This window comes from Clarias gariepinus, chromosome 13 (genome assembly GCF_024256425.1).
Source record: "Clarias gariepinus isolate MV-2021 ecotype Netherlands chromosome 13, CGAR_prim_01v2, whole genome shotgun sequence".
Taxonomy (NCBI): Eukaryota; Metazoa; Chordata; class Actinopteri; order Siluriformes; family Clariidae; genus Clarias; species Clarias gariepinus.
The window spans coordinates 32,132,173-32,146,709 of NC_071112.1; the positions used below are offsets into that span (position 1 = coordinate 32,132,173).

The following is a 14,537-nucleotide window of genomic DNA, read 5'->3' on the forward strand; positions in this document are numbered from 1 at the left end:
AGTGGCATATTAACAACAAATAAACTGTTATGCAGTAAGTAATAAAGTTATAGTACTGTGTGCGTGTGTATATACATAGTAATATAGTAAAAAACATAGTAAAAAAAAAAAAACTCTTCTTAGTTGTGTTGGACTAATGGCACTTAGTTATTAACCTAGTTAACCCAGTGTAAGTATGTATCCAATGTTGTAAACATTAAAGCACTTTTTGTAAGTTGCTCTGGATAAGAGTGTCTGCCAAATGCCTAAATGTAAATGTAAATGTAACCAATCATTAAATATATTCTTATATGTGTTAAAATAATAATAATAATAATAATAATAAATATATATATATATATATATATATATATATATATATATATATATCACCTAAAGGATTATTAAGAACACCTATTCAATTTCTCATTAATGCAATTATCTAATCAACCAATCACATGGCAGTTGCTTCAATGCATTTAGGGGTGTGGTCCTGGTCAAGACAATCTCCTGAACTCCAAACTGAATGTCAGAATGGGAAAGAAAGGTGATTTAAGCAATTTTGAGCGTGGCATGGTTGTTGGTGCCAGACGGGCCGGTCTGAGTATTTCACAATCTGCTCAGTTACTTGGATTTACACACTCAACCATTTCTAGGGTTTACAAAAAAAGGTGTGAAAAGGGAAAAACATCCAGTATGCGGCAGTCCTGTGGGCGAAAATGCCTCGTTGATGCTAGAGGTCAGAGAAGAATGGGCCGACTGATTCAAGCTGATAGAAGAGCAACTTTGACTGAAATAACCACTCGTTACAACCGAGGTATGCAGCGAAGCATTTGTGAAGCCACAACACGCACAACCTTGAGGCGGATGAGCTACAACAGCAGAAGACCCCACCTTGTACCACTTATCTCCACTACAAATAGGAAAAAGAGGCTACAATTTGCACGAGCTCACCAAAATTGGACAATTGAAGACGGAAAAAATGTTACCTGGTCTGATGAGTCTCGATTCCTGTTGAGACATTCAAATGGTAGAGTCAGGATTTAGTGTAAACAGAATGAGAACATGGATCCATCATGCCTTGTTACCACTGTGCAGGCTAGTGGTGGTGGTGTAATGGTGTGGAAGATGTTTTCTTGGCACACTTTAGGCCCCATAGTGCCAATTGGGCATCGTTTAAATGCCATGGGCTACCTGAGCATTGTTTCTGACCATGTCCATCCCTTTATGACCTCCATGTACCCATCCTCTGATGGCTACTTCCAGCAGGATAATGCACCATGTCACAAAGCTCGAATCATTTCAACTTGGTTTCTTGAACTTGTAAATGAGTTCACTGTACTAAAATGGCCTCCACAGTCACCAGATCTCAACCCAATAGAGCATCTTTGGGATGTGGTGGAACGGGAGCTTCGTGCCCTGGATGTGCATCCCATAAATCTCCATCAACTGCGAGATGCTATCCTATCAATATGGGCCAACATTTCTAAAGAATGCTTTCCACACCTTGTTGGATCAATGCCACATAGAATTGAGGCAGTTCTGAAGGCGAAAGGGGGTCAAACACCGTATTAGTATGGTGTTCCTAATAATCCTTTGGGTGAGTGTATTTAATAGTATACTTGTGCATTACATTGCAGTGCATGCATAGACATTGTGCAGTGAATGTGTTAAACAGTGTATATGGTGTGTGGGTGTATATGTGTATATATATATATATATATATATATATACATCATAGACAGTACATATGTACATGATACAGTATACACAAAATAAATATGGGTGGAATATACTGCAGTGCAAGGATAAACATGTAAACATCTTACTTCACTTCAAATTCAAAAACCTCACTGATCACAGATAAACTCAAATCTTAAGAAAACTGATGAAAAGAAACAACAAAGCATTAAATTGTATTTTATTTTAGCCATTAGATATTGTTTGTTATTCTTGATCTTCTCACTCATGTCGACCTAATTTAGACCCTGTGTATCACATTAACATCACTTCCTGATTTTAAAAGTTAGTTTACACTGCATACAATCATTAACCTTGTAATCAGCCCATCAAATAGACTTGTATAATTTTATTTGGACAATTTAATGATGTGTCCACTGACAGTTTTGCACTCAATATTAATAACTTCATATTAAAACTATAATAAGCTTCCTAGTTTCACTATAAAATTTTTTACACAGTGATAGAAGGGAATTATTCAATATTGCACAATGTGCTGACACCAAGATGATAATGGGTTTCCTTTTGAGTCTGGTTCCTTTTGAGGTTTCTTCCTCATGTCGTCTCAAAAAGTTTTTTCTTGCTGTCATTGCTTTCCTTTCTCGCTATTTAAGGATAAAATTACAGATTTTAAATTTTTATCTTAAAATATATTTTATAAATTTCTGTAAAGTTGCTTTGTGACAATGTCCATTGTTATATAAATATTGCTATATAAATAAAATTGAATAATAACCATAACAAAATAATACTAGTCGATAGAAATGTCTAAACCTTTATAATGTCCCTAATTACGTAAATAAACTTCTTTTATGTTTTTGCATGGTTGTAGACAGAGGTATTTTTTATCATAATAATTATCAGTTATAATGGTCTCAGTGTGTGTGCGTGCATGCGTGTGTATACACCATACTGTAGGTACCCTCCATATACAGTATATTACAGTAAGCTCCATTTTTGCTCACAATTAAATAAAATAAACTATAAAATAAATATATTTGTTAGACCGAAACTTCCGAGGAGCCTACACGGGCAGTAACTCATGATTGACGGGGACTGTGAAGGTGTAGCACTTTTATTGTGTGTGTGTGTGTATATATATATATATACACTCAACAAAAATATAAACGCAACACCTTTGTTTCTGCTCCGATTTTTCATGAGATGGACTTAAAGATCTAAAATTCATTCCAGATGCACAATATTACCATTTCTCTCAAACATTGTTCACAAATCAGTCTAAATGTGTGATAGTGAGCACTTCTGCTTTGCTGAGATAATCCATCCCACCTCACAGGTGTGCCACATCCAGATGCTGATCTGACATCATGAGTAGTGCACAGGTGTACCTTATACTGCCCACAATAAAAGGCCACCCTGGAATGTGCAGTTTTTTGCTTTATTGGGGGTCTGGGGACTCGGAACAAGTCAGTATCTGGTGTGACCACCATTTGCCTAATGCAGTGCAACACATCTTCTTCGCATAAAGTTTATCAGATTGTCAGTTGTGGCCTGTGGAATGTTGGTCCACTCCTCTTTAATGGCTGTGCGAAGTTGTTGGATATTAGTGGGAACTGGTACACGCTGTCGTATACGCCGGTCAAGCACATCTCAAACATGCTCAACGGGTGACACGTGTGCGAGTATGATGGCCATGCAAGAACTGGGACAATTTCAGCTTCCAAGAACTGTGTACAGATCCTTGCAACATGGGGCCGTGCATTATCTTGCTGAAACATAAGGTGATGTTCATGGATGCATGGCACAACAATGGGCCTCAGGATCTCATCACGGTATCTCTGTGCATTCAAAATGCCATCAATAAAATGTACCCGTGTTCTTCGTCCATAACAGATGCCTGCCCATACCATAACCCCACCACCATGGGCCACTCGATCCACAACATTGACATCAGCAAAGCGCTCACCCACACAACGCCACACACGCTGTCTGCCATCTGCCCTGAACAATGTAAACCGAGATTCATCCGTGAAGAGAACACCTCTTCAACGTGCCTGACGCCATCGAATGTGAGCATTTGCCCACTGTTACGTCTGTAAGTCTGTTACGGCGACGAGCTGGAGTCAGGTCAAGACCCCGATGAGGACGACGAGCATGCAGTTGAGCTTCCCTGAGATGGTTTCTGACAGTTTGTGCAGAAATTGTTTGGTTATGCAAACCAATTGTTTCAGCAGCTGTCTGAGTGGCTGGTCTCAGACGATCTTGGAGGTGAACCTGCTGGATGTGGAGGTCCTGGGCTGGTGTGGTTACACGTGGTCTGCGGTTGTGAGGCTGGTTGGATGCCATATTCTCTGAAACGCCTTTGGAGACGGCTTATGGTGGAGAAATGAACATTCAATGCATGAGCAACAGATCTGGTTGACATTCCTGCTGTCAGCATGCCAATTGCACGCTCCCTCAATGCTTGTGGCATCTGTGGCATTTTGCTGTGAGACAAAACTTCACATTTCAGGGTGGCCTTTTATTGTGGGCAGTATAAGGTACACCTGTGCACTACTCATGATGTCAGATCAGCATCTTGATGTGGCACACCTGTGAGGTGGGATGGATTATCTCAGCAAAGCAGAAGTGCTCACTATCACACATTTAGACGGATTTGTGAACAATGTTTGAGAGAAATGGTAATATTGTGCATCTGGAATAAATTTTAGATCTTTAAGTCCATCTCATGAAAAATTGTGTATATATATATATATATATATATATATATATATATATATATATATATATTTCTTAACAATGGCAAAGGCAAAACCAATGTTTTATAATGACAGAAAAATAGTTTAGTTAGTATTTTCTTTACATGCTGTGAAGAAACTTACTGTGACAACTTTGTGACAGTCAAAATTTTGTATTGAGATTCAAAAATAGAAAACAATTCATCTTTACTTTGCTCTTTACACTGTTTAAGCATAACATTACAAATTATATGAATTACCAAAGTGGCAAAAACTAAAAATGTACAAATTATTTAAGCACACACCTCATATGCGTACATGCCTTAATCCATAGACAAGAGGTCCACCTACAGGCAACAAAAAGGCAAGACAAGTTGCTATTTTCGATGGAAAAAAACTATGAATGTAATAATACATGTAATAATAATAATAATTAAATATTTATATATGTGTCATATTTAGTCATGTGTCATTAATGTAATGGCAAACAACCCAGACACAGAGGTCAAGAGCTCGAGTTAATATTTACATTAAAAAAGTGCTGGACTTTGGCCCGGTTGTTGGTGTCAGACTTGCTTTTGTGTTTATTTCAGAAACTGCTGATTGTGCAGACAACAGACTCCACGCAGGGTTGTGCTGGTTCAGTTTACTCCATAGAAGAGGTTGGAGGAGGTCAGGGTAGGTCAAAGTGACAAAAAACACTCTTTACAACAGCGCTGGCCTGAAACGCATCATCACACAATGCACAACATGTTGAATATCATGTTTATTAAATATTAATGTTATATCAGCATGATTTACTCACTCACTCATTGTCTTTATCCTGTGTACAGGGTCGCAGTGGGCCTGGAGCCTATCACAGTAGACTTAGGGCACGAGACAGGGTACACCCTGGACAGGGTGCCGATCCATTTTAGGCCACACACACACACACACACACACACTATGAGCAATTTGGGAACACCAATTAGACTAATCTGCTTGTCTTTGGACTGTGGAAGGAAACCGGAGTACCCGGAGGAAACCCTTCATCAAGAACGGAGAGAACATGCAAACGCTACCCGAGGTGGGAATCGAACCTGGACCCCGTGGGTGCAAAGTGACAAATATAAAGTGGAATAAAGGCAGAACTATATTGACGACATAATCAGCTATTAAAAAAAAAAAAAAAAAAAGACTTACATTCTTATTTATTTTATCAGATCCGGTTACACACACCCACAGCATGTCCAGATAAATAAATAAATAAAACTAAAACATTTATATGTCTCAGCTTCTTAAAGTCATGTTTTTGTTAAACAGAGCACAGGGTTTATAGGTTTACTATAAATAATATAAAATTAAAAGACCCTGAAATAACGTTTTCTGTGATAAAAATGCAACTTTTCTTTTTAAAGAGTTAAAACAGTTTGTATTTTTTTTCTCTGTGTGACGTAGATAAAGGACATGACGTCACGCGCCTCAACCCGGAAGTAGCGTCTGTAAACTTTTCCTGGATCCAGTGCAGGAGTTGCGTTTTATATCTGTAAAAAGGAGCATTTTCAGGCTTTCTAGGCATGTGTTTCAGAAACTATTCTTGTTCATTTTAACGGAGAAGTCTACATTTGGAGGTAATTGTTTATCTGTAGCTGTCATTGTACACATTTGTTTATTAAGTCGCTAAATATTACAATAGATTATATAATTAATGTTTATTTTTTCCCACTGACGCGATTAACTACCGAGTAATACTCATTTATTAATAATTACAGTAAAACTTTTTATTGTTAGTTTAATATAGTTAGACTGAAGTGTGTATAAGGTCGAAGCTCTGAATGTAAACAAACCAGCTGGTGGATGTAGAGTAGGAACCCTCCTGTGCTCGTGCTCCTTCTGCCCTCCTGTCCTCGTGCTCCTCCTGTCCTCGTGCTCCTTCTGCCCTCCTGTGCTCGTGCTCCTTCTGCCCTTCTGTGCTCGTGCTCCTCCTGTCCTCGTGCTCCTTCTGCCCTCCTGTCCTCGTGCTCCTCCTGTGCTCGTGCTCCTTCTGCCCTCCTGTTCTCGTGCTCCTCCTGTTCTCGTGCTCCTTCTGCCCTCCTGTCCTCGTGCTCCTCCTGTGCTCGTGCTCCTTCTGCCCTCCTGTGCTCGTGCTCCTTCTGCCCTCCTGTGCTCGTGCTCCTTCTGCCCTCCTTTGCTCGTGCTCCTTCTGCCCTCCTGTCCTCCTTCTGCCCTCCTGTGCTCGTGCTCCTTCTGCCCTCCTGTCCTCCTTCTGCCCTCCTGTGCTCCTTCTGCCCTCCTGTCCTCGTGCTCCTTCTGCCCTCTGCTGATCATTAAAGAAATAATAACAGATTCCTTAAACAAACTGACTTCTTTTCTTATCTATTGAGATGATGATTAGTTTCGTCTAGCTGCTTCTGAACTCCTTGTGTAACGTGTTCAGTGTTTAATACTGAGATTAAGACATGGATGTTGTACAATATAGCAGCATGGAGGAGAGGAAACTGAAACGAAAAAGTCCAAGACCTTCGACCAACCAGGCTGCTCCGCCAGTCACGGCGCGCAAGAACATCAGCTCCAGCGGCAGGACTTTAGGGTTCACTGGCACCAGCACTGGCACCCACTCAAACCAGAAGACAAAATTTCGCAGGTGAGCCGTGGCAAAGTTTTTATTTTTTTATTTTTTTTTTTTTATTAATGCATTGATGCAACATGCGTTCATCTTTAGTAACTGCATAATTTTTTCTTTCTTTGGGGGGGGGGGTTTTCCAATTTTCTCCCCAATATTAGTCGTAGCCAATTCCTCCCCGTCACTAGGGGGCTCCCACATTAAGGCTACTACTATCACTCAGTTGGGAGGGCGAAGACTATCCCCTGTTTCCTCCGAACCGTGTGACGTCAGCTGACCGCATCTATTCGTACTGCTCGCTCACGCACCGTTAGGGGCGGAGTACCACACTCGGAGTAAAGCGCTAGCCGCTCCTTCCGCGTGCGCGAGCTCACAGACGCCCCTGATTGGCTGTAAAGCGTGATTAATGTGGGAGCGCAAGTACCTCCCATCCCTCCCCCCTGAGAGAGCTCGGCCAATCAGCTCTCTCTAGACCTCCGGCTGTGAGAGGAAAACAGCATCACCCGGGGATGGTACGATCTCCGGATGATAGGGCGAGCACTTTACCACTGCACCACAGTAACTGCATTATTATGGCCAACTCAGTGGTGATAGATCTAGAGTTATACTAGGCATGATGGCACTTATAATGTACAGGGTCGCAGAAGGTATGAAGCACATCCCAGAGGACTTACTGTAGGGGCCTGTGGCAGGGTGCACTCTGGACAGGGTTCCAATCCATCGCAGGACACACACACTCTCACATTCCCTCTAACACTACAAGTGGATTGTGGGATGAATCTAGTGTAACCAGAACATACAACCTCCACACACACACACACACACACGGACATGAGTCCGTGATCGTGGAGGTGCACATTGCTAACTACTTTGAACCCCGTTCCTATTTACACACTCATTTGCAGCTCCCTACCTACAGTACAAGCATATTTCTTGTTGATAGAAAACCAGAGAACCTGGAGTAAACCCATGTGGAAATTTATTAAAATCGATGAACCCGTTTTAACATTTGAGCAAATGTTTTTTACATTTGCTCAGTCTAGATGTCTACTAACTAACTAACTGTACAGTAATGAGATTTAATTTTAACTTAGTATTAGTATTAAGTTATAATACTATTATACACAGCCAAAAGTTTGTGGAAACCTAACCATACGTGTTTTTTGAACATCCAATTCCAGGTTAAGTCCTTTTTTAATCCTTCTCTACTCCTCTGAGTAAGACTTTTCACTAGATTTTGGAGTAAGATTGCTGTGTCCATTCAGCCACAAAAGCATTACTGATGTCAGGAACGATAAGACATGCTGTCAGTATTTCAGTTCATTGGGGTTGAGGTCACGGCTCTGTGCCATCCACTCAAGTTTTTCGGCTAACCATGTGTTCATTGACCTGTGTTTGTGCATTTCTATGCCACATTCAGGCCCTTTCGTTTAAGTGATGAGAAACTGTAATGCTAAAATGTCATTGTTATATAATTTCAACTTTGTAAATGTTTGGGGAAGGCCTACAGATCTGTGTGATGGTCAGGTGTCTAAAAACCTTTAGCCATATATTATACAATCATTATCCATAACAGCAGGTTTCCCTTGTGCTACCCTCCAGATGTGACTCTTTGTGGGGTTGTTGTGTTTTTCGGATCTGGGGAGTTTGGCGCCTGGGTTGGTGGCATTGGAATCTTTGTACGCTAAATAAACTCTGTGCACGGCAGGCTGTGATGTGTTCTGATACCTTTGGTCCCCTTGGACATAGATGAGTCTTGGGTGCCCATGATCCTGTCACCAGATGGCACATAATCAACGTTTTCCAATTCAATGGAAAATGCCCTAAGCGTACAGTAATTCCAAATCATAGACTGATGGCTGTCCCTTTTTGATGATATGCAGAAATGTGAGAGATAAGCCAAAGCTACAGAGTCAACTGAGTAACCAGGACTCCACTATTCAGCACTCGTTCCTCACAGACGTCTCTGACGTGCAGGAGATGGAGAAAGGCTTGCTTAGTCTCCTCAATGACTTTCACTCTGGAAAACTTCAGGCGTTTGGTAAGCTGGTATTTTAAACTAGAATCGTATTGTGATGTTTTGGCAGCGGAATTAAACTGAAAAAGAGGAAAAAAGTGTGATCTTTCCTTTTATGTACAAGGCAACGAGTGTTCCATTGATCAAATGGAGCATGTTCGAGAGATGCAGGAGAAACTCGCTCGACTTCACTTCGACCTCAACGCAGAGGTGGACGACGTACCTGCGGACCAGCGCAAGCTCGCCTGCGATACCAATATGGACAAACTTCTACTGAATGTAAGTACTAATTATTTATGCCTGTGCAATTCTCTGCATTTATATTAGTTGTGTAATATATAGAACTAGGTAAGTCTTTAGGCAAGGTTCGTAGGATTTTTTTTATTTTTACCCAACTGTGTGTAATATTCATTTAATACACATTTTAGAGTATTACTGAACTACTACTTCACATGCATTTGAAACATTTCAGGAATCACATTGTGTATATTTTTCAGTACCATGTTTTGTTGTATGCCTACAGTATATTCCTATGTGAATGTCTTTTTAATAAAAAAAAAAAAAGATTAACAATGACATTGATGCATTTCCCTGTTTATAGTTTTTCATGACATTTCTTTTTCTTTTTTTATCTCAGCTGGAAGAATTGAGCTCTTCGATGTATCCTTTCCAAGTTTCAATTGGTTTATTTATATACACACACACACACGCACACGTGCAAGGGTGAGTCCAAAATTATCCTCACTCTGGCTGTATAATTTATTGTAATTCACTTTAAGAAATACATAATCTCTTTGCTTTTTAATACGCTTTGTCCTTCTGTCAGTAAGCTTTCGTATTCCCTCATTAAAACTTGTTTTAGTCTAAACTGTGAGCCACGAATGCACCGCTACCATTAGTTCTTCATCAGAATTAAATTGTCATCCCCGTAAGTCAGCTTTCAGGGGACCAGACAGGTGGCGCAAGATCAGCACCACAGGGAGGACGCTTTAACATCTCAAAACTAAATTTTTGGCGAAGTGTGTGGACGTGTATCGTCACGTGGAATCATGGCGCCCTCGGATATCAGTCCTCTGTGTTCAATCCAGGGTTAAGTCTTCAGCTCTTCAATAAGTGTCTCACTGTAACGAGCACTGTCGATTGTTAAACCTTTTTTTTCTGATGATGTTCCAATACTTCTGGCCCTTGAGAGTCCTAGAAAACTGTAAGCATTGATGGTTTTTCTAGCCATTTTCTAGCTCATGGTTGACTTCTGAACTTTTTCTTAGCAGGGACACAGCATGTTTCTGTTCCATACTCTGGCGTTTACACTCGGGCATTTAATATAACCGGAGTGTGGATAATTTTTGACTCAACCTTAATGTATTTGATATAAGAGCAAACAGTTAACTGAAGACCAGGGCGACTTGGGCTGAAATCAACATAAGATTGTTTACAGAATTGTTTCCCATCATGCATCCAGTATTACAAGCTTTTAACTGCTCACACAGATTATTAATATAAAAATAAAAACAATGTCTTAGCTGCTCTTACAGAGTTTTGAACATTCCTTAATGATGATTTTCCAGACAAAAGCTCAACCTCGCTGATAACCAAGAAGCCCAGAGACCGTCCTCCAACGTGTGAAATGTTGCGGGTCAGACGCGTCTCAGCCAGTATTGTTGCGTTTGTGAACGTCTTGAACGGGCTTACTTACACAGTTTGGTCTTAAATGTCACATAACCCTCATCATTTGTATTACATTTCCTGCGACTGTCTTCAGATTCTGTATCTTTACTACATCACAATATTTGGATCTTGCCTTGGATCTTGAACGATGCCTTACAGGTGTGCAATATGAGAATGTTTGGAATATGCAGATGACTATTCACTTTATTTAATAACCATGTTTATTTTTCTTATTTTCCTACATAAATATTTTAAGCATTTTAACTGAACACTGTGTTTTGGCATTGTTAACAGAGAGGTATTGGGAGGAGAGTGGGAAGCCTGTTGCTTTTAGTTAAGCCAAGGAGTATTTGCCTTAATGCAGAGGAATGGATCGTGTGACTCAGAATGCTTGGGAAAATATTATTGTTTTTATAACAGTCTAAACTAAAAAAAATTTTCTTAATTTAAGTATTTAATATTTTTCTTAATTAGATTTTAATTCTTGTATAATTTGGGGATTTCTAATGGTTTATGTGTGTTAGCCTCTATGTGATTAATAAAGTTTAATTACTTATGACCTTTGATCTAAATAATATAATTTGTAGTAAACATTCATCTTCTGTATGGACAATTTGCAATAACAGACAACAAAGTGTTGGCACCCCGGTCCTGAATAAATGAACGGAGCCTGTATTTATGAACGTGTTTAAACATATTTATAAATACAGTCTCTGTTTATTTATTCATTAGACTAATTACAGTGCTGTGGACAGTATTTGCCCCTTTTTGGAGTTCCAAAGCCTTAGAGATGACTAGGTTACACTTTCCAGACTGATCCATGTCAATTACTTTGTTTCTCATCTATTTCTTTAAATCGCAGCGATTTAAAGTGATTTCCTGATTCAACACGTCTGACAGTAATCAGGCATTCATTGTTTAGCAGGGGAGTGGGGGCAATTACTTTTTCACATAGAGCGAGGCATGTTTAGATGTTTTTTTTTCCTTTAATAAATAAAATCATAATTTTAAAACTTTGTTTTAATGTGGGTTGTCTTTGTGTAATGTTAAAATGTTATTTTGTTTGATGATCTCAATCATTTAAGTGGGGCACACTGTGAAATTTAAGAAAGGGAAAAATACTTTCTCACAGCACTAGATGTAATCACAAGTGGCACAATGTTCTCCAAAGTGCACGAAAGGTCACCTACTATTTAAGTTCCAGTATTTATGGAGGATTTACACATTCCACAGTGTTCCCCAATCTCTGAGTGGTGTATTTGGTAAAATGAATCATGTGATGCAGACAAATCCAAAAAAGGAGGTTTCCAAAACAAGAGAATCTCTGCATAACTATTTATTAAGGTTTTTGTGTTGCATGTCTAAGGTAATTGGAATTAAAATTAGAATTAGAAACTGTAAACAGTGTAGGAAAGTGAATTTAATTGTTGTTACTTACACGGCCAATGCCGTGCATTGGGATGGAAATGTTTTGCTGAATACACAAACTTTGAAAGCGTGTGTCACAATTTGCGAGATTCTACATTTGACTTATTTTTAAATCTATACAACGCAAGGCCCCTTAGTACCACTTAAGCATGGTTTAAATGCCGCAGCCTACCTGAGTATTGTTGCTAAACGTATCCATCCCTTTATGAGCACAGGATAACATGCCATGTCAAAAAGCTAAAATCATCAAACTGTTTTTTTTTTTTTTTTTTTTTTTTTTACAAAACACTGAGGTCACTGTACTCACACGGCCTCCACAGTAACCCGATCTCAATCCAACAGAGCACCTCTGGGACGCGGTGGAACGGAGATCCGCATTACGCATTTGTAGTTAACAAATTTGCAGCGACTGTGAGATGCCCTTGTCGAGATGGACCGCAAAGTCTAGGGAAGGTTTCCAGCACCATGTTGAATCCGTACCACAAAAATTTAATGCAGTTCTGAAGGCAAAAGCCGTACAACCCAGTACTAGCAAGGTGCACCTAATGAAGTGGCCACTGAATGTACAAGTACCGTGATATTGTCTTGGTTAAACCATTGCTGTTAGCATAAGAGTCTAACATCTGATTTAACCCAACTCTGTCCTTACCCTTATCTGACTTTTACAGCTACTGTATCTGCCCTTTAACATTTTATTCATCGCATGGAACCAGTTCTGAGCTGCAGCTCGTACCTCCATATCTAAAAGTTTTAAAAAATTTCCTAGAATTTAGAAACCTATGTCTAAATGAATAATAAGAATCTAGAATTTAAGCTTTAGAACTGCAAAACTGGTCCAATCAAACAGGGCCTTGGAGTTGCGACCTTGGAAGAACAATCTTGCCTGATGCACTTTGCAGATGTAATTCTTCTTTTGACCGCTAGGGGTCTCAAGTGGACACAAAAGAAGCTGTTTTACCCTTTTTTTTACAAAAATTATTTTGTAGCAGTCCAGCAGTGGATGATGAACAAAAAATAAATATAATAATTATAAACCCTTTTCCTCCATCCATCCCTCTAGGAACCTTTGTCGTCCAGCTAGGCACCGCGGAGGCCAATGGTGATTACCAGTGGATTTATTCCTATTTTATGACTGGTAGGACCGCCAGTCAACCTTCACACACTTATTTTAAACATGACACCTATTTTATAAATTACAAAACTCAATCATGTAAAGATAAAAGGAAAGGAAACCTGTTAAAATAAAACTATTTTCATAGCTTCAGCTTTTAAGAATTTTAAGCCCACTGAAGTCGTGCTTGAATTGTAAATGAGGTCCCTAGTTTTCCTTCTTTTAATGACATGTTTATTATAAATTAAAAATAAGACACATCGGCAATCACAATAAATCTTCCTAGAAAGAACTCTGTCCTAACAGTTGCTTTTTCTACCAGCACGAAGCCCTGTAGTGTGTTATTGATGAGGCACAAAGATGCCACGTTTTATGCATTTCTAAGAAGGAGATACTTTATAATGTAGGAACCACATTGTGTACTGAAGACATTCGGCCAATATTGTCAGAGCAAACATCATAGTGCATGTGATATCCGTTGCACTTATATTCATTCTTCACTAGTGGAGGAGTACAGTGTGTATACAACCGATCCCGACAGGTGCCATGTTGACAGATTATAAGTGTGTCCGGCACATATGGTCTACGACACCCTTTCTTTTAGTGCGTGGCAATTCTGTAAAGATACAGTACGTAAGCACAGGTTCATGTGCTCATTACATTGTTTGATGACTGAAGGATGAAGATTAACAACCTTCTTCTGTCTTCCTTGTTTGGATTACTCTTAAAGGTGCTATACTGGATAATGAGAGTACAAGTGACAGATTTTTAATCATTCCTCTAGCATTGGTTTGTCAGAGGTGATCGTCAACAGGCAACCTCTTCTATCTGTTTACCTCTTAAAGAACGTAAACAGTTCATTTTTAAAAACTTTTGCAGTGTTTTAAACAACTGCATGCTTGGTACTTATCAGAAGTTATCAGAATTATGATCACAATCAACTGTCCCTTAAAACATAAGCACTAAAAATAAGTGTGATAAATACAGTTAATATACTACTGATGGGACTGAGCTTATACACTGGACGGTCTTCCTGACCGAATCCTCCTATTTTATTCAGACTTGGGACTTCATGGCAGGTGAGAAACCTACCCCTGAACCGCCAATGCCCATGTACTGGCCAGGGGGTTAAACAGGCCAATTAGATTTCCCCCCTCTGTTGTGACCTCATATAAGACCACTGTTAAACAACAATGAAGAAAACGATGTTGCTCAGCTCTGCTGTTCTCTGGAGGGATGAGCCTTGTGTCTAGAACAGGCCTGTGGAGAAGTTAAATAAATGTATGAAAGGTC

At 39.5% G+C, this 14,537-nt stretch overlaps 1 protein-coding gene and 1 long non-coding RNA gene across 3 annotated transcripts; one reads left to right on the forward strand and one right to left on the reverse strand.

The window, feature by feature from the left end:
* Nucleotides 1–2,034: 2,034 nt before the first annotated feature.
* On the reverse strand, nt 2,035–5,129 carry LOC128535315 (uncharacterized). Its single transcript, XR_008361846.1, has 3 exons — nt 4,948–5,129; nt 4,724–4,765; nt 2,035–2,324 (listed from the first exon to the last, which is right to left on the reverse strand). It is a non-coding gene; the product is annotated as an uncharacterized LOC128535315 (long non-coding RNA).
* Nucleotides 5,130–5,862: 733 nt separating this feature from the next.
* ccdc28a (coiled-coil domain containing 28A) lies at nt 5,863–11,689 on the forward strand. 2 transcript variants are annotated; one of them, XM_053509371.1, is made up of 6 exons: nt 5,863–6,028; nt 6,880–7,041; nt 8,904–9,061; nt 9,162–9,316; nt 9,675–9,697; nt 10,606–11,689. In XM_053509371.1, exons 2-6 carry the CDS (start codon nt 6,881–6,883, stop codon nt 10,661–10,663), a joined length of 555 nt encoding a protein of 184 aa, XP_053365346.1. In that variant the 5' UTR covers nt 5,863–6,028; nt 6,880; the 3' UTR covers nt 10,664–11,689. The 2 variants fall into 2 exon arrangements, with proteins under 2 accessions (XP_053365346.1, XP_053365345.1); XM_053509370.1 differs by having other exon boundaries at nt 5,865–6,028; nt 6,877–7,041; nt 10,606–11,688.
* The last annotated feature ends 2,848 nt before the right edge of the window (nt 11,690–14,537 follow it).

Bases quoted from the DNA above. Each gene is read 5' to 3' on its own strand.
- ccdc28a (XM_053509371.1), top strand. From the start codon at position 6,881: ATGGAGGAGAGGAAACTGAAACGAAAAAGTCCAAGACCTTCGACCAAC. The intron at 7,042-8,903 runs GTGAGCCGTGGC...GATGATATGCAG, and splicing joins CAGAAGACAAAATTTCGCAG to AAATGTGAGAGATAAGCCAA. The intron at 9,317-9,674 runs GTAAGTACTAAT...TTTTTATCTCAG, and splicing joins TGGACAAACTTCTACTGAAT to CTGGAAGAATTGAGCTCTTC.